This window comes from Macaca mulatta, chromosome 10, assembly GCF_049350105.2.
Source record: "Macaca mulatta isolate MMU2019108-1 chromosome 10, T2T-MMU8v2.0, whole genome shotgun sequence".
NCBI classification, from domain to species: domain Eukaryota; kingdom Metazoa; phylum Chordata; class Mammalia; order Primates; family Cercopithecidae; genus Macaca; species Macaca mulatta.
Window position 1 is genome coordinate 7,775,200 of NC_133415.1, and position 17,357 is coordinate 7,792,556.

At 39.8% G+C, this 17,357-nt stretch overlaps 1 protein-coding gene across 2 annotated transcripts in view; it reads left to right on the forward strand.

The window, feature by feature from the left end:
* Positions 1-17,357, forward strand: part of EFCAB6 (EF-hand calcium binding domain 6) — a 306,925-nt gene that overhangs the window by 130,036 nt on the left and 159,532 nt on the right. For both annotated transcript variants that reach the window (XM_001108976.4, XM_077949368.1), the window contains 2 exons: positions 8,010-8,120; positions 11,755-11,863. In XM_001108976.4, coding sequence (XP_001108976.4) covers positions 8,010-8,120; positions 11,755-11,863 — 220 coding nt within the window. The remainder of the gene's footprint in view (positions 1-8,009; positions 8,121-11,754; positions 11,864-17,357) is intronic.

A 17,357-nucleotide genomic window follows, 5' to 3' on the forward strand; every position in this document is an offset into this window, starting at 1 on the left:
TGGGATTTGGCTGATTAGACTGCAGTAGTGTGTTCTAGGGAAAAAAACCACTGAAGTAAAGTGGCATTCTCATCACAGCATATTGAAGGTACATAGAGTCAATATGACTTGTCACTGTTGATGCTGACCTTGATCACATGGCTCCAGGTAGCATCCTTTTACTTTCAACCTATCTGGGTCTTTACATTCAATGTGTCTCTCTTGTGACTGCATAAATTTAGATCTTGTTTTATAAAGAAATCTATTCTGATAATCTCTACCTTTTAATAAAATATTTACTCCTTTAGTAGTTAATTATTGATATGTTTGGGTTTGAGTCTCCCTTTTATCCCCTTGCCCCCATTTTTGTTTTGTTTTGTTTCTGTTTGATTATTTGTTCATTTTCTCTTGCCTTCTTTTTAGATTATTTGAATATTTTTTAGAATTCCTTTTTAATTTATAGTCTTTTTAGCTATACTTCTTTGCATAATTTTTTTTTTTTTTTTTTTTTTTTTGAGACGGAGTCTTGCTCTGTCGCCCAGGCTGGAGTGCAGTGGCGCGATCTCAGCTCACTGCAAGCCCCGCCTCCTGGGTTTACGCCATTCTCCTGCCTCAATCTCCCGAGTAGCTGGGACTACAGGCGCCTGCCACCTCGCCTGGCTGTTTTTTTTTTTTTTTTTTTTTTTGTACTTTTTAGTAGAGACGGGGTTTCACCGTGTTAGCCAGGATGGTCTCGATTTCCTGACCTCGTGATCCGCCCGTCTCGGCCTCCCAAAGTGCTGGGATTACAGGCTTGAGCCACCGTGCCCGGCCCTTTGTATAATTTTAATGGTCACTCTGGGAATTGTAATATACACCCTTAATTGTTCCCAGTCTACATGCAGTAAATATTGTACCACTTCACATAAAATGAAGAACCTATGCAAGCATATAGGCCTATATCCTGCCCTCCATGTCCTTTATAAAGCAGTTCCCCCTTATCCATGGGGAATATATTCCAAGATCCCAGTGAATGACTGAAGCCACAGATAGTACCAAACCCGATTGTCTTCCACCCACAAATTTAATGCCTTTTTTTTTTTTTTTTTTTTTTTTTTTGAGATGGAGTCTCTCTCTGTCTCCCAGGCTGGAGTGCAGTGGCGCAATCTCGGCTCACTGCAAGCTCCGTCTCCCGGGCTCACACCATTCTCCTGCCTCAGCCTCCCGAGTAGCTGGGACTACAGGCACCTGCCACCACGCCTGGCTAATTTTTTTGTATTTTTTTAGTAGAGACGGGGTTTCACCGTGTTAGCCAGGATGGTTTCAATCTCCTGACCTCGTGATCCGCCGGCCTCAGCCTCCCAAAGTGTTGGGATTATACGCGTGAGCCACCGCACCCGGCCTTAATGCCTTTTTTTTTAACTAAACACTTACCACATACTGTGTCATAACTTTTGCGGTTTGAGGTGTGACCACTAAATTAGCATGAATTTCTTATTTCTCCTTCATAATTTTATGGAAGGAAGATTCATTCTTACTGTTGAATACAACCTCAGCATACAACATTTTTTCTTTCTTAGTAGGCCAAGAACTTTCACTTTTACCCTTAAAGGAAGCACTTTACAGCTTCTTTGGCATATACAAATTGCCAGTATCACTACTCTTGGCATACAAGGTTTTTTTCTTTCTTACTAGGTCAAGAACTTTCACCTTTTCCCTTAAAGGAAGCACTTTACAGCTTCTTTGGCAAGTACAAATTGCCAGCATCATTACTCTTTGCTTTGGAGTCATTATTAAGTAAACAAGGGTTGCCTGAACACAAGCACTGCAGTATTACAACAGTTAACCTGACAACCCAGACGGTTACTGAATGACTAACAGGTGTGTGGCGTACACAGTGTGGACACACTAAACAAAGGAATGATTCACATCCCAGGCAGAATGGAGCAGAACCCTGGGATTTCATCATACTACTCAGAATGACGTACAATTTAAAACTTATGAATTGTTTATTTCTGGAACTTTCCATTTAATATTTTTGGACCTTGGTTGACTATGGGTAGCTGAAACCATGGAAGGCAGAACTGTGGATGAGGTGGGACTACTATGAATACTAGATACTGACCTGTGTTACATATCTCATAAGATGGTGTTATTATTTTTTCCTTTAAGTATCTATAAAGAGATTAGGAAGAAGAAAGACTTTTGTATTTTTTTTTTCAGAAGTTTACCATTTCTGACACTGTTTTCATTCCTTTCCGAGGAGTCAAGGTCTTCATCTGCTAGCGTCTTCCTTCAGCCTGAAGAACTTACTTTATTGAGGTACATAGGTGTGCTAATGATGGATTCCCTTAGTTTTATCTTCTTTAGAAATATCTTTATTTCTCCTTCATTTTTAAAGGAAGTTCTCTTTGATGAAAACTCTTCGAGTAACTTTTTGCTTTCTTTTCGCACTTTATGACATTTTTCCACATCTTTCGACTTCTGTTGTTTTGAAAGAAATGTCATCTGTTAAATTGGCATCTTCCTGTATCTAATGAGTCACTTTTCTCTTGTTGCATTCGAGACTTACCCTTTGAATTTGACTTTCAGCTTTGTAGCTATGTTGTACCTAGACATGGCCTTTTTCATGTATATCATGCTTGATGTTTGTTGTGTATCTTAAATCTGTAAATGTATATCTTTAATCAAACTTGGGAAAATTTTGGCCTTTATTTCTTCAAATATTTTTTTCTGTCCCATTCTCTCTCCTCTCCTTCTGTGATTCCATGTACATGTATGTCAGACCATCGAGTATTACATAACATGTTTTTAAGTCTGTTCATTTGATAAATATATGTGTATTCTGTATTCTTCATACTGGTTGGGTTTAGTTGATCTGTATTTAAGTTCACTCACTCTTTTCTATCTTCTGTATTCTTTTGTTAAGTCTATTCAGTAAATTTTTTATTTCAGATAGTATATTTTTCTTTTCTAGAATTTCCATTTAGTTATTTTTATTGCATCTATTTCTCTGCTGAGATGTCCTGTCCTTTATTGTGGGCGTATTTTTATTTATTTTACTGGAGATAGTTATAATCATTGCTTTTTAAATCCTGCATGTTAATGCCTATATTTGGGTTGTCTCAGTTGATTTTCACTTCTCCTTAGTATGAATTCCATTTTTTCTGGTTGTTCTTGTGTGCTATATTTTTTGTAGTGTATCCTGGACATTTGGAATGCTAAATTGTGGAGACTCTAAATTCAGTTATTTTTTTCTAATGAATGTTCCTTCTGTTATTTTAGTAGTCAATTATCTTGTTGGACTCAAACGGCATACTCTGTTTCTTGGGTGGCAGCTCTGATCTCAGTTCAGATCTTTTGTGTTTAGCTCAGCTATTTTGAGTATATATTCTGAGCAGGTGAGGTTCAGCAGCCAGTAAGAATTATGGTGAGTTAGATAGAATTTGGGGATCCCTCTCTGGCTATTTCTCTTCCAGGATTTCTTCTTTCTCTCTTGTGGCTGGGATTAGTCTTCTCGTTTTCCAGGCCATAAAGGCTACTTATGTATTTATTTTTTTAACTGATGTTCCGGCCACTCGTCATGCTGCAGTGCCTCATCTGAGGCTAAAAGCATTGAAAATACCACACCCCCACTGTTCTCCTCTTAGCATGGATTCCCCACAAGACTTTGCCTGCTCTGATCACAGTACTTTCAAATAGCTGCTTTTGATAATTATGTCCAGATTTTATTGTGATTATCTGGAGGACGGTTGAGCCAGTAGAATCTTATTGTACCATTATTGGAAGACGTCAAGTTTTAGTATTTTCTTATTAATTTGTATAAGCACTTTATGCTTTAAGAATTTTAACAATTTATTGTATATATTTATAATTTTGTTAATCTGTTGTTCAGCTTTTAAATTTTGTTTTGTGTTTATGGTATACAAAAATCTTATATTTTGATGTAATTAAATAGGTAAGTTTGAGATTTTTTAAGTTTTGCTTAAAAATTCATTCTTATTAAAGTATCAGATAAGCACATGCCTAGATTTTTTTCTACTTTTTTTGTAGTTATAGTTTTTACATTTAACTTTTTAATCTCTTTTACATTTATTTTAGTATGTAATAGTAAGTGAAGATCTCCTTTGATATTTTCCCCAAAGAGCAAGGCGATTTCCTAAACATAATATATAGAGGCTGATTTTATTTTTCATAGCAGCTGCAGTTTCCATTATAAAAAGTTGATTTTCAATTTGTTGAAATTTAAGATGAACATATATAATATTGACAAACTATATCAAAGTAATTGGCAAATATTGGTGAAGAAAGACTCAAATTTGAGTCAGAAAAATGAAAAAAGAAATTTTTATGTGAATAGTAGTACATGAAGCCAAAGTCATGTTCTACTTGTTTACATGTGGCCATGTGTGCCTAACAAAATCAATTAATCAGTCTCCATCTCTCTTTCTCATGATCATGTCCACAGTGCTAGCAGCAGAAGTAGAAAGAGCCATTTATCAAGTATTAGCTGCCATAATCATAATCATAGCAAAAGTGCTATAGAAGTATTAGATGCTGTAATAATAATAATATTTAAATAATAAGTGCAATAGTGGAAGGATACATAGTGTAATGAGAGTCTAATAGGGAAAACAGCACTGGCTGTGGAAATCAGGGAAGGCTTCCTTGAGGAAACAGTGACTGCATTGAGACCTGAAAGAGGAGTAGAATTAACTAGGAAAGTATGGGAAGTAGGTAATGATGGGCGACATGGCAGTTGGCAAAGGAAGCAGGAAGCAGAAGGGACCGAGGACAGGGAAGAGTACAGCTCTTTGGAAGAGCAGAGAGACCAATGTGGCTGGTGCTAAGAGAGCCCGGGGAGCATGCCATGGGGCGAGGCTAAGGAGGTGAGCAGGGCCACACCATGCAGGCTTGTACGTTTCAGGAGTGTCATTTTTATCCTAAGAGCAGTGGGAAGTCATGGAAAGATTTTAAGCAAGACAGTAATCTGGTCGGATTTGCATTTTTTTTTTTTTAGACGGAGTCTCCCTCTGTCGCCCAGGCTGGAGTGCAGTGGCGTGATCTCGGCTTACTGCAAGCTCCGCCTCCCGGGTTCACGCCATTCTCCTGCCTCAGCCTCCCAAGTAGCTGGGACTACAGGCGCCCGCCACCACGTTCAGCTAATTTTTTTTTGTATTTTTAGTAGAGACAGGGTTTCACCATGTTAGCCAGAATGGTCTCGATCTCCAGACCTCATGATCCACCCGCCTCGGCCTCCAAAATGCTGGAATTACAGGCGTGAACCACCATGCCCGGCCCGAATTTGCATTTTTATTATTTATTTATTTTTATTTTATTATTATTATTTTTTTGAGATGGAGTCTCGCTCTGTCTCCCAGGCTGGAGTGCAGTGGCAGGAGGATCTCAGCTCACTGCAAACTCTACCTTCTGGGTTCACGCCATTCTCCTGCCTCAGCTTCCCAAGTTTCTGGGACCACAGGTGCCCCCCACCATGCCTGGAAAATTTTTTGTATTTTTAGTAGAGACAGGGTTTCACCGTGACAGCCAGGATGGTCTCGATCTCCTGACCTCATGATCCTCTCGCCTCAGCCTCCCAAAGTGCTGGGATTACAGGCATGAGCCACCACGCCCAGCTGGATTTGCATTTTTAAAACGTCAGGCTGGTAGAAGTACGGAAATATATTGGAGGAAGTCAAGAGTAGGCACAAGAAGACCCATTAGGAGATTATTGCAATAATTTAAGTGAAGCTTGGTATATATGTGGATGTATGAATGGATGGATATCTGGCTGGGTGGATCTGTAACCTAAGTTAAACTAGGCAGACTCATGGACTGTCATCTTACAGCTAATTTTGTTTCCCACTGCCCCTTTAAATTTACTCAATTGGATTAGTTATTTTGCCCCTAGATAAAAACATGAGCAGATCTTGCTTCCAGGTTTGTCCTGGATCATAGGAAGAGCCTCAGTTTAGTCATGCAACTGCCAATCTCACACAGCCATCAAAAATGTAAGCTTGATTCAAACATGAATTGCATTTCCTCCCTGTTAGGGCCTGTTACAGGCACGAGTAAAGGCGGCATGATGGCAGCTTCACCCTTTCCCCACTTTGCACTTCTCTTCTTTCTCATTTTGTAAACTAAGTTTCTGCATGCTCTAGGAATTGAAATGCACACAGGAAGGAGAGGAGCAAAAGGGGAGGCTGAAAGTTCTCATTTGACTGGCACTGCTGTGAGCTTGAAGCTGTGTTCTCAGGGCTGATCAAGTGTTCAAGGTGTTTGCCATCATGAGCGCTGGTTGATGGGTTTTGGATTTCACATTTGATGAAGGCAGATGCATCTCTAGCCCCGCTGATTGCCTATTTCGTTCTCAGCCTCTGGGAATCTGGGAAGAGAGAAAGCAAGCCTTCTCTATTAAGGCGTGTTCATTTCTCCAGGTGGCTTTCTTGGGCAAGGACGAAGCCACTTTGTGTTTGTGCATGCACGTGCTCTCCCTCACGTGGCCCACGTCTGATGCCCATGAAACTCTCAGCAGTTACTTTCCTGATGACTCTGACAGAGCAAGCCAACCAACCACCCGCCCCTGCCCGCCAAAACTTTTTGTTCCCAATGGCTAGCCACACCAAAAGATTTTCTCCCAAAATTCACTCTTTTATCCTCTATTATCTGGATTTTTTAATACCCCAGATATAGATAAAGAATTTGTTTGTCTAACCAGTTTGCTCTCAGCCATTAATTTTTAGCAATCAAAACAGGGCAGTCTGTTTCATGCCCACTTTGAGATCTCATATTGATTATCTAAGGAACTCTGCCCACACTACTTTTTGCCATCCTGTTAGGGAAGGATAGGTATGGTTTAGTGTGTAAGTCACAGAAGGTGTATGTGACACAGGTCAGTGTATGTGATGGGACGCTTGCTGGTTTTCCAGCCTTCAACCGAGGCTTTTTGACCTGTTAGCTTTAATCCTTATCACAACCCTCCCAGTAGGTGGTGTTATTCTCATGTTCCAGATGAGAGGAATACAGAATCAGCACAGTGAGCGGCGTGTCTGAGGTCACATCAGTAGGGAGTGCAGGAGCAGGTACTCTGGTCTTTCTGAAACCCATGCTCACATCAGGTTGCTCCCACAGACATCTTGTAACTCTGAAATTATTGGACTCTGAGTCATGGGACCATATTTACTTTGGAAATGTGTTTCTGAACAATTTTCCAATTAATTATTCTTGCTAAGACTTTAAATCTGTACTGACTTTCTATTGCTGCCATAACAAAGTACACAAGCCTAGTGGCTTATAACAACACGTATTATCTTCATGTTTGATAGGTTGAAGCCCCACATGGGTCTCACTGGGCTAGAATCAAGGAATCAGTGGGGCTTTTTTCCTTCTGGGGAATCTGGGGGCAAATTCATTTCTTGCTTTTTCCAGCTTCTAGAAGCCACCTGCATTTGTTGGTTCACAGCCCCTTCCTCTGTCTTTCAAAGCCACCAGCTTCACACCTCTGCCCTTCTGTCCTCACATCTTCTGATGGCTGCAGCTAGGAAAAGCTCTCCAATTTTAAGAATGTATGGGATTAGAGTGGGCCCACCTGGATAAACCAGAAGAGTCGCTCCATCTCCAGATCTGCCCTCCATCATATCTACCATGTTCCTTTGCTGGGGCAAGAACGTAGTCACAGAGGCTCAGGATTGGAGGGTGGACCCCATGGTAGCCATTGTCCTCCCCGCCCCAACATAGAGGCTCTTGAAATGATGAATTTGAAAGAATTATTTTATGGACATTATTATTTTAATCAAATCCCTTAGATTCTTCCTTCAGTGTATGCTACCATTAACAATATAGAGACATGTAGATCTAATATGTTTGATTTTTCCTTGCTTTAAAAAATCAATTCATAGTACTATTTTACTAAGTGATTTTGTTTACATTAGATTTGAAACTTCATATAAATGCATTGCTGCCATTTTCAATTCAACATGAAGAACCTAATCCATGCAGTGTTACAGAAAAAATGTTTAAAGTAATGTTTTTGCTGTTATTTTTAAATACAGATTTGGACTTAAAGCCACCACTAAAATCAACTGGAAGAAGTTTCTAACATCATTTCATGAGCCTCGGGGGTTGGAAATTACCAGTAAAGGTCCCCTGACAAAAAGAAATAGGTATGTAAAAAAAAAAAAGGAACAAATTTTAGTTACACATATCATATTATGTAAAAGATCAGAGAATATCTGTGTTCCTTTTTTTGCATTGATTGAATAATCGAGTAGTCTCCATTGAATAATTGCCAACTTTTATGCAGTAATTTACCGTTTACAAATTTTTCATATTTAAGGCTGCCTTAAACTATAAGGTTGGTATAATTATTATTTCAATTTCTAGATGAGAAGCATAAGATGATACAATCTTAACTCGATCACCTGCTCAGAGTGTGGTGGAGGCAGCTGTGGACCACAAAGGCTCCAGGCGCACAGGCCGCCTGGAGGGCAAGCACTGCCCCCCAGCTCTAAGCATATCCTTGTAACATTGTATATACACGTGTATTTGTTAGGTGTTACATGGAAAGGAACAATATATGTTCGTTTGTTTTCCAGCCACTGTCTGAGTGGCCCAGATATCAGGGGTCACGGAGATTGTTTGTCTGTCATTATTTCTGTTTTCATTTTAATATCTATTACAACCTCAGATTTGCAATACCACATCTATTGTGGTGGGGGCCCAAAATGTTTCTAACAATGTTTAATAATATGAAATGTTAGAATTCAGCTTTTTGCTCTGAGAAGTATTTTATGTTGATGTGTATCCTGTATTCATTGCCCTATATGAATCTTTAAGAAAAAAACAGGCTTTATAATATTGGCACATTCATTGAAAGTGCTGTGCTCTACTGTAAAGTAAAATATACCATGGAGTTAATTCCTATTTCGTGGGTCCCGTCCCTGTCTCGGGGATTTATGAATATTTAATGAACTGCCCCTGTTAGCAGCCTTGCAGGTAATCAGAGCCTCCCTCTCTGCTCCAGAGCTGCAGCCTCTGAGTTCATCCCTTACATGAAGTTACTTCTGTTTCTTTATGATTTTCTTCTCTGATAGCATGTTGTCTAGAGGGGCTGTCAGAATTAAAGTTTTATTTACTTTAAAACAGTGGTTCTCAAATGGGGACTATTTTTCCTCCCAGGAGATATCTGGCAATGTCACGGATATTTTTGGTTGTCACACTGAGGGTGGGGAAGCTACTAATGGGAGCTGATCATAACCCCAAAAGACACAAATGCCATCATCCTTAAGGTTGAAGCCTCAGAACATCAAAATCATGAAAATATAATTCTGGAAAAAATAATTTAAAAATTATTTAGGCTGGCATGGTGGCTCATGCCTATAATCCCAGCATGTTGGGAGGCCAAGGTGGGTGGATCACCTGAGGTCAGGAGTTCGAGATCAGCCTGACCAACATGGAGAAACCCCATCTCTACTAAAATACAAAATTAGCCGGGTGTGGTGGTGCATGCCTGTAATCCCAGCTACTCAGGAGACTGAGGCAGGAGAATCGCTTGAACCTGGGATGCAGAGGTTTGCAATGAGCCAAGATCTCACCATTGCACTCCAGCCTGGGCAACAAGAGCAAAACTTCATCTCAAAAAAAAAAAAAAAAATTGTTTTAAAGGTATTTATTTACATTTTTAAAAGGGGATTTACTTGAGAAACATAAAAACACAATAGAACACTTCAGAGACCACTTTACACAAAAAATAGACAATAATGACACCTATTTTTCAAGCATAAACACTCAGATATACTAGTGACCATCACATAGGTGTGACACTTATGAGCAGATTAACCATGAACCATATTCCTAAAGAAATAGGTCAAAAAGTGAAATATATAAATGCATATCACTATGGTGGGTAATTGCATGCACCCAGTTTCATAACTGCAGTCATTCAGAATACCACGACAGACAACCTAAGTGTTTCGCAAGATCAATCAAAATCCGCGTGGGTCACCACTGCCTGTGCAGTCGTCCGAAGAGCCAAGATCTTGAAAAATTTTATCTTTTACAAACGCAGTGAACAAAAATGACATCTCTTCATATATTGGGCGAGTTTCAGTGTTTTTACGTAACACATACAATGCTCACACACAAAGGCAACATTGTGATAATGCACTTTTGTGGAGTCAAATTTCCAATGTCCAAGGCAGCGGCAGAGAATGTCCCATTTCTGAGAGAGAGAGAACTGTGTTCTCTCTGGGCTCCCAGCTGATTGGATGGTACTCGCCAACATTGAGGGCACATCTTCCCCCCGCACCCTCCCTGCCCACTGAGACCCACACACTAATCTCCAGAAACACCCTTGCAGGCACACCCAACACAGTGCTTTACCAGGTTTCTAGGTATGCCTTCATCCGGTCAAGTTGACACCTGAAATTAAGTTCACAAATCTACTCTTGGCAGCTTGGTACCCACAGGCATCTCCTTAAACCATACTTAATTTCCAAATAACAACAATAGCACGGTCATAGTTCCACCTAACATGATGCAACTATGCTGTGTACAACTGAAAACACACAAATCCCTTGCCTAGAATTTGGCTTTTGGGATTGTAATCTTTCGGGATTGTGATTTTTGCGATTTTAGGCATTAGGGGCTTTAGAATTTAGAGATTTTGATCTTTTGGGATTTCAACATTTGGGATTATGGCATTTGGGATTGCATCTTTCAGGATTAAGATCCAAACCTGCACTGATATCTAGTGGGTAGAGGCCAGGCTTACTGCTCAACACTCTGCAGTGAGTCCTCACAACAAAGAGCTCTCCAGCCCGTATGTCAGGGACATCCGGTGGACAAAATCTGCTGTAAAAAGCGTCTGTTCATGCCAGTGCTGGCGGTCTGTAGAAAAACGAGGTTCCAACAAGTCATGTGAAGAACTTAGACTCAGGAAGCCAGCATATGTTTCTGAAAAGTGGTGGTAGGCATAGGCTTATTGTTTCTGCACTAACAGAAGAAGCTCAGATGGCTGTATAAATGCAGCAACAAAAACTCCCAAACAAATCTGAGAATGGTTTCACAGGTAAACTGACTGTCATTCATTGTTTCGCAGGAAAGGTACGATGGTCTAGTAGAACATCAGGAAAGAGAAGCACCCAATGGTATATTGTGATGAGATTCTGACAGTCTCCCTTTCTGAGCAAAGTCCACATTGAACTTGGTTTTGGTCTCCAGAGGGGGTAGTCATGGCCTTCAGAGCACACATGTACACTGATGGGCCCCAAGCTCATGGATGAAAGAGGCCGTAGAGGGAAAGGGGGCTCTGACAGTGTAGGGAGGCGTGGTCATTGTCAATGGAAAGGGAGAAGCTGAGAAGGCTGCTGTCCTTGCAGTTCTAAACACAGAATTTGTGCCCTCAGTTATCATGTGCATGAGACAGCTACAATGTGCTGCCCACACAGGAGAGAGGGCTTCCAGCTTCCCAGCCACTGAGGGCTCAGCACTGCTCCACAGTCCCTTTACTGATCTTGTTTGAGACCAAAACCACAGGTGTGCAAGATGGCTGATTAGTTGGTCTCATGGGGAGAGGAGATGGTCCAGCAAGGCTCGCCCTGCAATTCGTGGCGTCTCTCTGCTCACAGTAACTTAGGTTCAGATGAGCCCCACAAATGCAGCACACTGTCAGGATAAAGAGCCACCCACAAATAAAGCACTATTGTATTGTGGTGAGGGTGCTCGTTTCTTGCATTAAGAAAGAACAAAGTTCAAGAATATAATCTTATTCCTGCTTTTCTCCTAATCATCTTGTAGCATCAACTCTAGAAATGAATCTCACAAGGAAAACATCATCACAAAGTTATTCAGACACACTGAAGACCGCTTTACATCACTGAAGAAAGCATTACTGATAATCAACACCGTAAGATTTTGAAAGCCTTCTCTTGTGAAACACTCATTGTTTCTAAGAATGCAAACACTCAGAACGAGACCAATAACAACTCCATATTGGTTCATTTATCCATCCAACAAACACTTCTTGAGCCCCAGTTACATGCTGGGAATTGTTCTGAGCACTTAGGGGTAGAAGCCCCAACCTCAAGAGTTGAGTCTAGTTGGGAGGACAGCTGATGGAAAATTAATTGCAATACAGTAAGATAAGTGCCAATTGTGATGGGAACAATGTGTGGCAAGATCGTAATGATTGTAGTGACTCATCATCATTCACTGTTTAATTAACAAACAATCCAGACCTGGTGACCCTTCCCCACCCTAACCCAGAGTTGATCAGTTCATAACCAACTTATTGCCCAAAACAGCATTTTCTTAGTGCCAAAATAGCCTACTTAATTTTTTTAAATTGTACTATAAAGAGAGGCTAATTCATGAATTTGCAACCTGCTTTTTCTCACGTTCACCATTAGCTCCTGTCTCACTTTAATATCGTTTTAGAAAGCAGCATTTGGATCCTTTTGATACACAACATTTACTAAGCACATTCGGTAATTGAAGCTCTAGTAAACAGTGAGGAGTAGAGTGAATTACTGTTTCTGAGGCTCACACAGGACTGTGTACAAATGATTTCAGAGGCCAAAGGTGTCCCTAGCTCAGCATCACCCTCCTAGAACCTGCCGTGGAGGGAACGTCTTGGAGTGTGAGGGTGGTGCCCCAGGGAGAAGCCAGCACTGCCTGGGGGTGGCCTCCAGGTTTGCGGGTTGCCGTCTGTGGAGACACCAGCGCCTGCGTCCGCCACACTGGAATATGCCATTGCATGGGGTTTCCAAGCACAGTGTGGATTCAGGAACATGGGGTTCTTCGAATGAATCTTTAGGCCTATGTGACTTGGTCTCTCTGAATGAGCAATAATGTTGAGTGCTTACTTTGTGCCAGGCACAGTCTTAAGTGATTCAGGAGTGTATACACTCACTAAATCCACTTCACACCTCAGTGAGGCAAACATGATTATTATCTCCATCTGACAGATGAGGAAAGGAGGCCTCTGTACTAAGTAACCCATTTGAGGCTACCCAGATAGTGGTGTTGGAGGCTGCCAGGCTCTAGAGCAGCCACACTCCAGCACTGGGCATGGCTGCCCTGGACCCTGCCAGCTGAGCCACCTGGAAAAAGATAAATGAGGCCTTTGTGTGTTACCCGCCCCCCCCCCACTCAGGTTCTAATGGTATACTGAAGAAGTAATTTAATTAAAAATAGGGAAACCTTCATTTCCTTTAACGGAGGACTATACAATAATGCTAATCACTCCAACTATTGAACTATTTTAAAGTCATTGTTGTGGTATTCAACTTGAGATCAATAGACAGTGTAGCTTAAGAATTGAGTACATAGTCCATGCCGGGCCCCCATGCTGGGCACTTAGGCTAAGCACACAGATGATTAATGCTAAGTCCTTGCTGATGAGTTCACACTCTGGGGTATCACATCATGGCATTAACAATCAGATGCCTGACAGTTACATAGTGCATGGTTTCAGAGTGAGATTCCCCTCCCCTCCCATCCCGCCACCATGCACCCCACCACGGAGGGGACTGGGTAAGAAGGAGAACAAGGGTGGGAGCCAGGAGTGGGCAGGGCTGGGCCTTTTGCCTGGCTGCTCAGGGCAGTCATGGGAAACAGATCTCTCTACTGCTATAGAGAGGGATGCAAAATGTTTAGAAGAAAGATTGCTTTAGATCCACGCCCAGGCATGCATCCCATTTGCTATGTGTGCTGCCTCCAAACGCTGCCACCAGCTCTGCAAGTGGACCCAGCTGCTGTGATCACTTACATTTAAATCAGGTGTGGCTCACTTCTTATCAATCATCCAGAAGTAATTTGCATCCTGCCTTTTTACCTAGTCTTGAAGTTGTTATTTGTAGCTGACATGATTTTGTTAATAGGAAGTCCAATAGAATCCTCCCAGACATTAGAATTAATAATAGAATTTAGAAAGTCAATGGATACAAGGTCAATACACAAAGACCAACAATATTTCATAGAATTTAGAAAGTCACTGGATACAAGGTCAATACACAAAGACCAACAATATTTCAATAAACTGCAATAAACAATTAGAAAAAGATGAATTTTTAAAATATTATTTCTAATAACATTTTAAAAAAAATCAAGTACCTAGAAATATGTCTTACAAAAATGTGCAAATTCTCCACATTGAAGACTACAATGATTGCTTACAAAAATCATGCCATTCCTTCACAAACTTTCAGAAAATACAGGAGGAAGGAACACTTCCAGAATCATTCTCTGAGGCCAGTATTACCCTGATACCAAAACCAAGCAAAGGCATCACAAGAAAAGAACCACAGACCAATATCCTTTGTGAGTATAGTTGCAAAAATTCTCAACAAAATATTAGCAAACCGAAATCATCAATGCATAACAAGGCTTAAGTGCTGTGACCACATGGGATTTATCCCAGGATTGCAAAGTTGGTTTAACTTCCCCCAAAATCAATTAATATCATATGCAACATTAATAGAGTGAGAAACAAAACTACATGATTGTCTCAATAGATGCAAAAACAGTATTTGAAAAATCTAACACCTGTTTGTGATAATAACTTACCACAAATTAGAACAGAAGAGAAATACCTTCACCTGAGAAAGGGAATTTACAACAAACCCATAGCCAGCAGCATAGTTAATGGTAAAAGACTGAACACCTTCCTGCTAAGATCAGGAACAGCACAAGAATGTCAGCTCTTGCTACTTCTAGTCAACACTGTGCTAGAGTTCTGGACAGTCCAATCAGGAAAGAAAAAGAAATAAAAGGCATCAAGATTGAAAAGGAAGAAGTAAAACTGTCTCTGTTCACAGACGATACGATCTTATGTGCGGAAAATTCTAAGGAATTTGTGCATGTGTGCGTACACATATTGCTAGAACTAATAAATGAATTTATAAGGTTGCAGAAATATAAGATTAACATACAAAAATCAGTTATATTTCTATAAACTAGCTGTGAACATTCTGAAAAGGAACTTCTGAAAGCAATTCCATTCACAATAGCATCAAAAAGAATACAATAGCTAGGAATAAATTTATCAAAAGAAGTGCCAGATTTGTACATTGAAAATTACAAAATATTGTTAAAGGAAAGTAAAGAATATGTAAATAAATAAAAATACATTCCATATTTATAGATTGGAGACACTATTATTAAGATGACAGTTTTCTGCAAATTGCTTTGTAGATTCAGTGCAAACCCTATCAACATCCCAGCTGGCATTTTTTTTTTTTTTTTTTGCTTTTGAAAAACTATCTGAAAATTCGTATGGAAATGCAAGGTGGAAGAACAGCCAAAATGGTCTTGGAAAAGAAGAACAGAGTTAGAATACTTACAGTTCCAGAGTTTGAATCTTAGTGCAAAGCTATAGTAGTAAAGACTGTGTGATACTGGTTTGAAGACCAACATATAGATCAATGAAACAGAGTTGAGAGTTCATAAATAAACCCTTACATTTATGGTCCATTTAGTTTTGACAAATTCAGTGGGGGAAAGGAAAATATTTGTTAAAATGTTAAGAGGTCAATTGGATATCCATAAGCAAAAAGATGAATTCAGTCCCTTACACCATACACAAGTAGATCTAAATATAAAAGGTAAACTGATAAAACTCTTAGAAGAAAAAAATATATAAATCTTTGTGACCTTGTGTTAGGCAAACATTTCTTAATGACACCAAAGTATAACCCATAAAAGAAACAAATCGATGCATTGGACTTTATCAAAATTAAATTTCATGCTTCAAAAGATACCTCTGAGAAAGTGAGAAGACAAGCCACAGACTGGGAGAAGATATATGCAAATCATATATCTGATAAAGGACTTGTATCTAGAATATACAAGTACTTTTAGAACTCAATAAGAAGACAACCTAATTTTTTAAATGGGTAAAATATATTAATAGGCATTTTACCCAAGAAGATCTATGAACAACCAGTAAAATCTTTTATGAACCCATGAAAAGATACTTGACAGCATGGTTACTAGAGAAGCTCAAAGCCACAAGATACCACTTCTCACCCTCTAGTATGGCTATAATGAAAAAGACAGACAATAATAAGTGTTGACAAGGATGTGTGGAGATACTGGAACTCTCATATACTGCTTGTGAAAATGCGAAATGTCACAGCCACTGTGGAAAACAGCATGGCAGTTTCTGTAAAAATTAAATGTGACTTATATAACCCAGCAATTCCACTCCTAGGTATCTGCCCAAGAGAAATGAAAGTGTGTCCACACAAAGACTTGTGTGCAAACGTTCATAACAACATTATTTACAATTTCCAAACCAGAAACAATTCAAATGTCTATCAACTTGTGACAAGATAAACAAAATCTGGCAATGTAATGCTCAGTCAGGAATAAAAATACATGCTACAACATGGATGATCCTCAAAAACACTATGTTAGGAGAAAAAAGCCAGATGCAGGAAACCATGTATTTATGATTCTATTTACATGAAATATCCAGAAAAAGGCAAATATCTAGAGACAGAAAATGAAGTCATTGCCTTAGGTTGGGGCTGGACATGGGGAGTGACTGCAAATGTGCACGAGGTTTATTTTGGGGATGCTGAAAATATTCTAGAATTAGTGGTGATGGTTACACAGTGCTGTAAATTTTTTAAAGTCACTTAAAAAATTAGCTGTCAGTAATTTCTATTTAGGTATTAAAGAATTGATTATGACTCCCAAACCAAATGGTAAGCATGCATATATCCCCTAAAGTACTTAGGTTACCCCTCAAGAGAACCTTATATCCTTTTCAGATTTTGGAACCCCAAATAATAGTTGACATTTGCACACTGCTTTATTGCTTACTTAATAAATCCTTTTGTCACGTTAATATTCACTATGTCTCTATGTGAGGTGAGGGTTCTTTATTTACCCTGTCTTTCTAGTAAACAATATCTCTCAATTTTGGAATTCAGTCTACTTACTGATAAATTTTCTGGGGGAAGAAATTTTTTTCTCACTGTATTTTGCTCATAATATGTTTTCTTTATGCAGCATGGCTGAAATTTTTCTAGCAAAGTAATTGTCCATTTATGTAATGGATGAGACTTGGTGGAGAAACAAGTACAATTTATTCTTACTAAATTGGCGAACTGTAATTGAACTGCTGGGAAGTGTTGTGCCCCATGCGGTTGAACCCCCAGCTCTCAGGTGGGATAGGAGCTGTTCAAGCCATTCAAGCCTCTGGGGAAGGCAGTCAGCCTGAGCGTGAGAAATGGGCCTCATTGCTCACCCAAAGCCATGTCCTGATAGAGAACATTGTAGGAACTGCACCTGGAAAGTTCTAGCATTTCCCCTACACACACACACACACACAAACACACACACACACTGCTCGTGTTATATAAGGATCATCAATCGATGTATTTGCGTTTCCA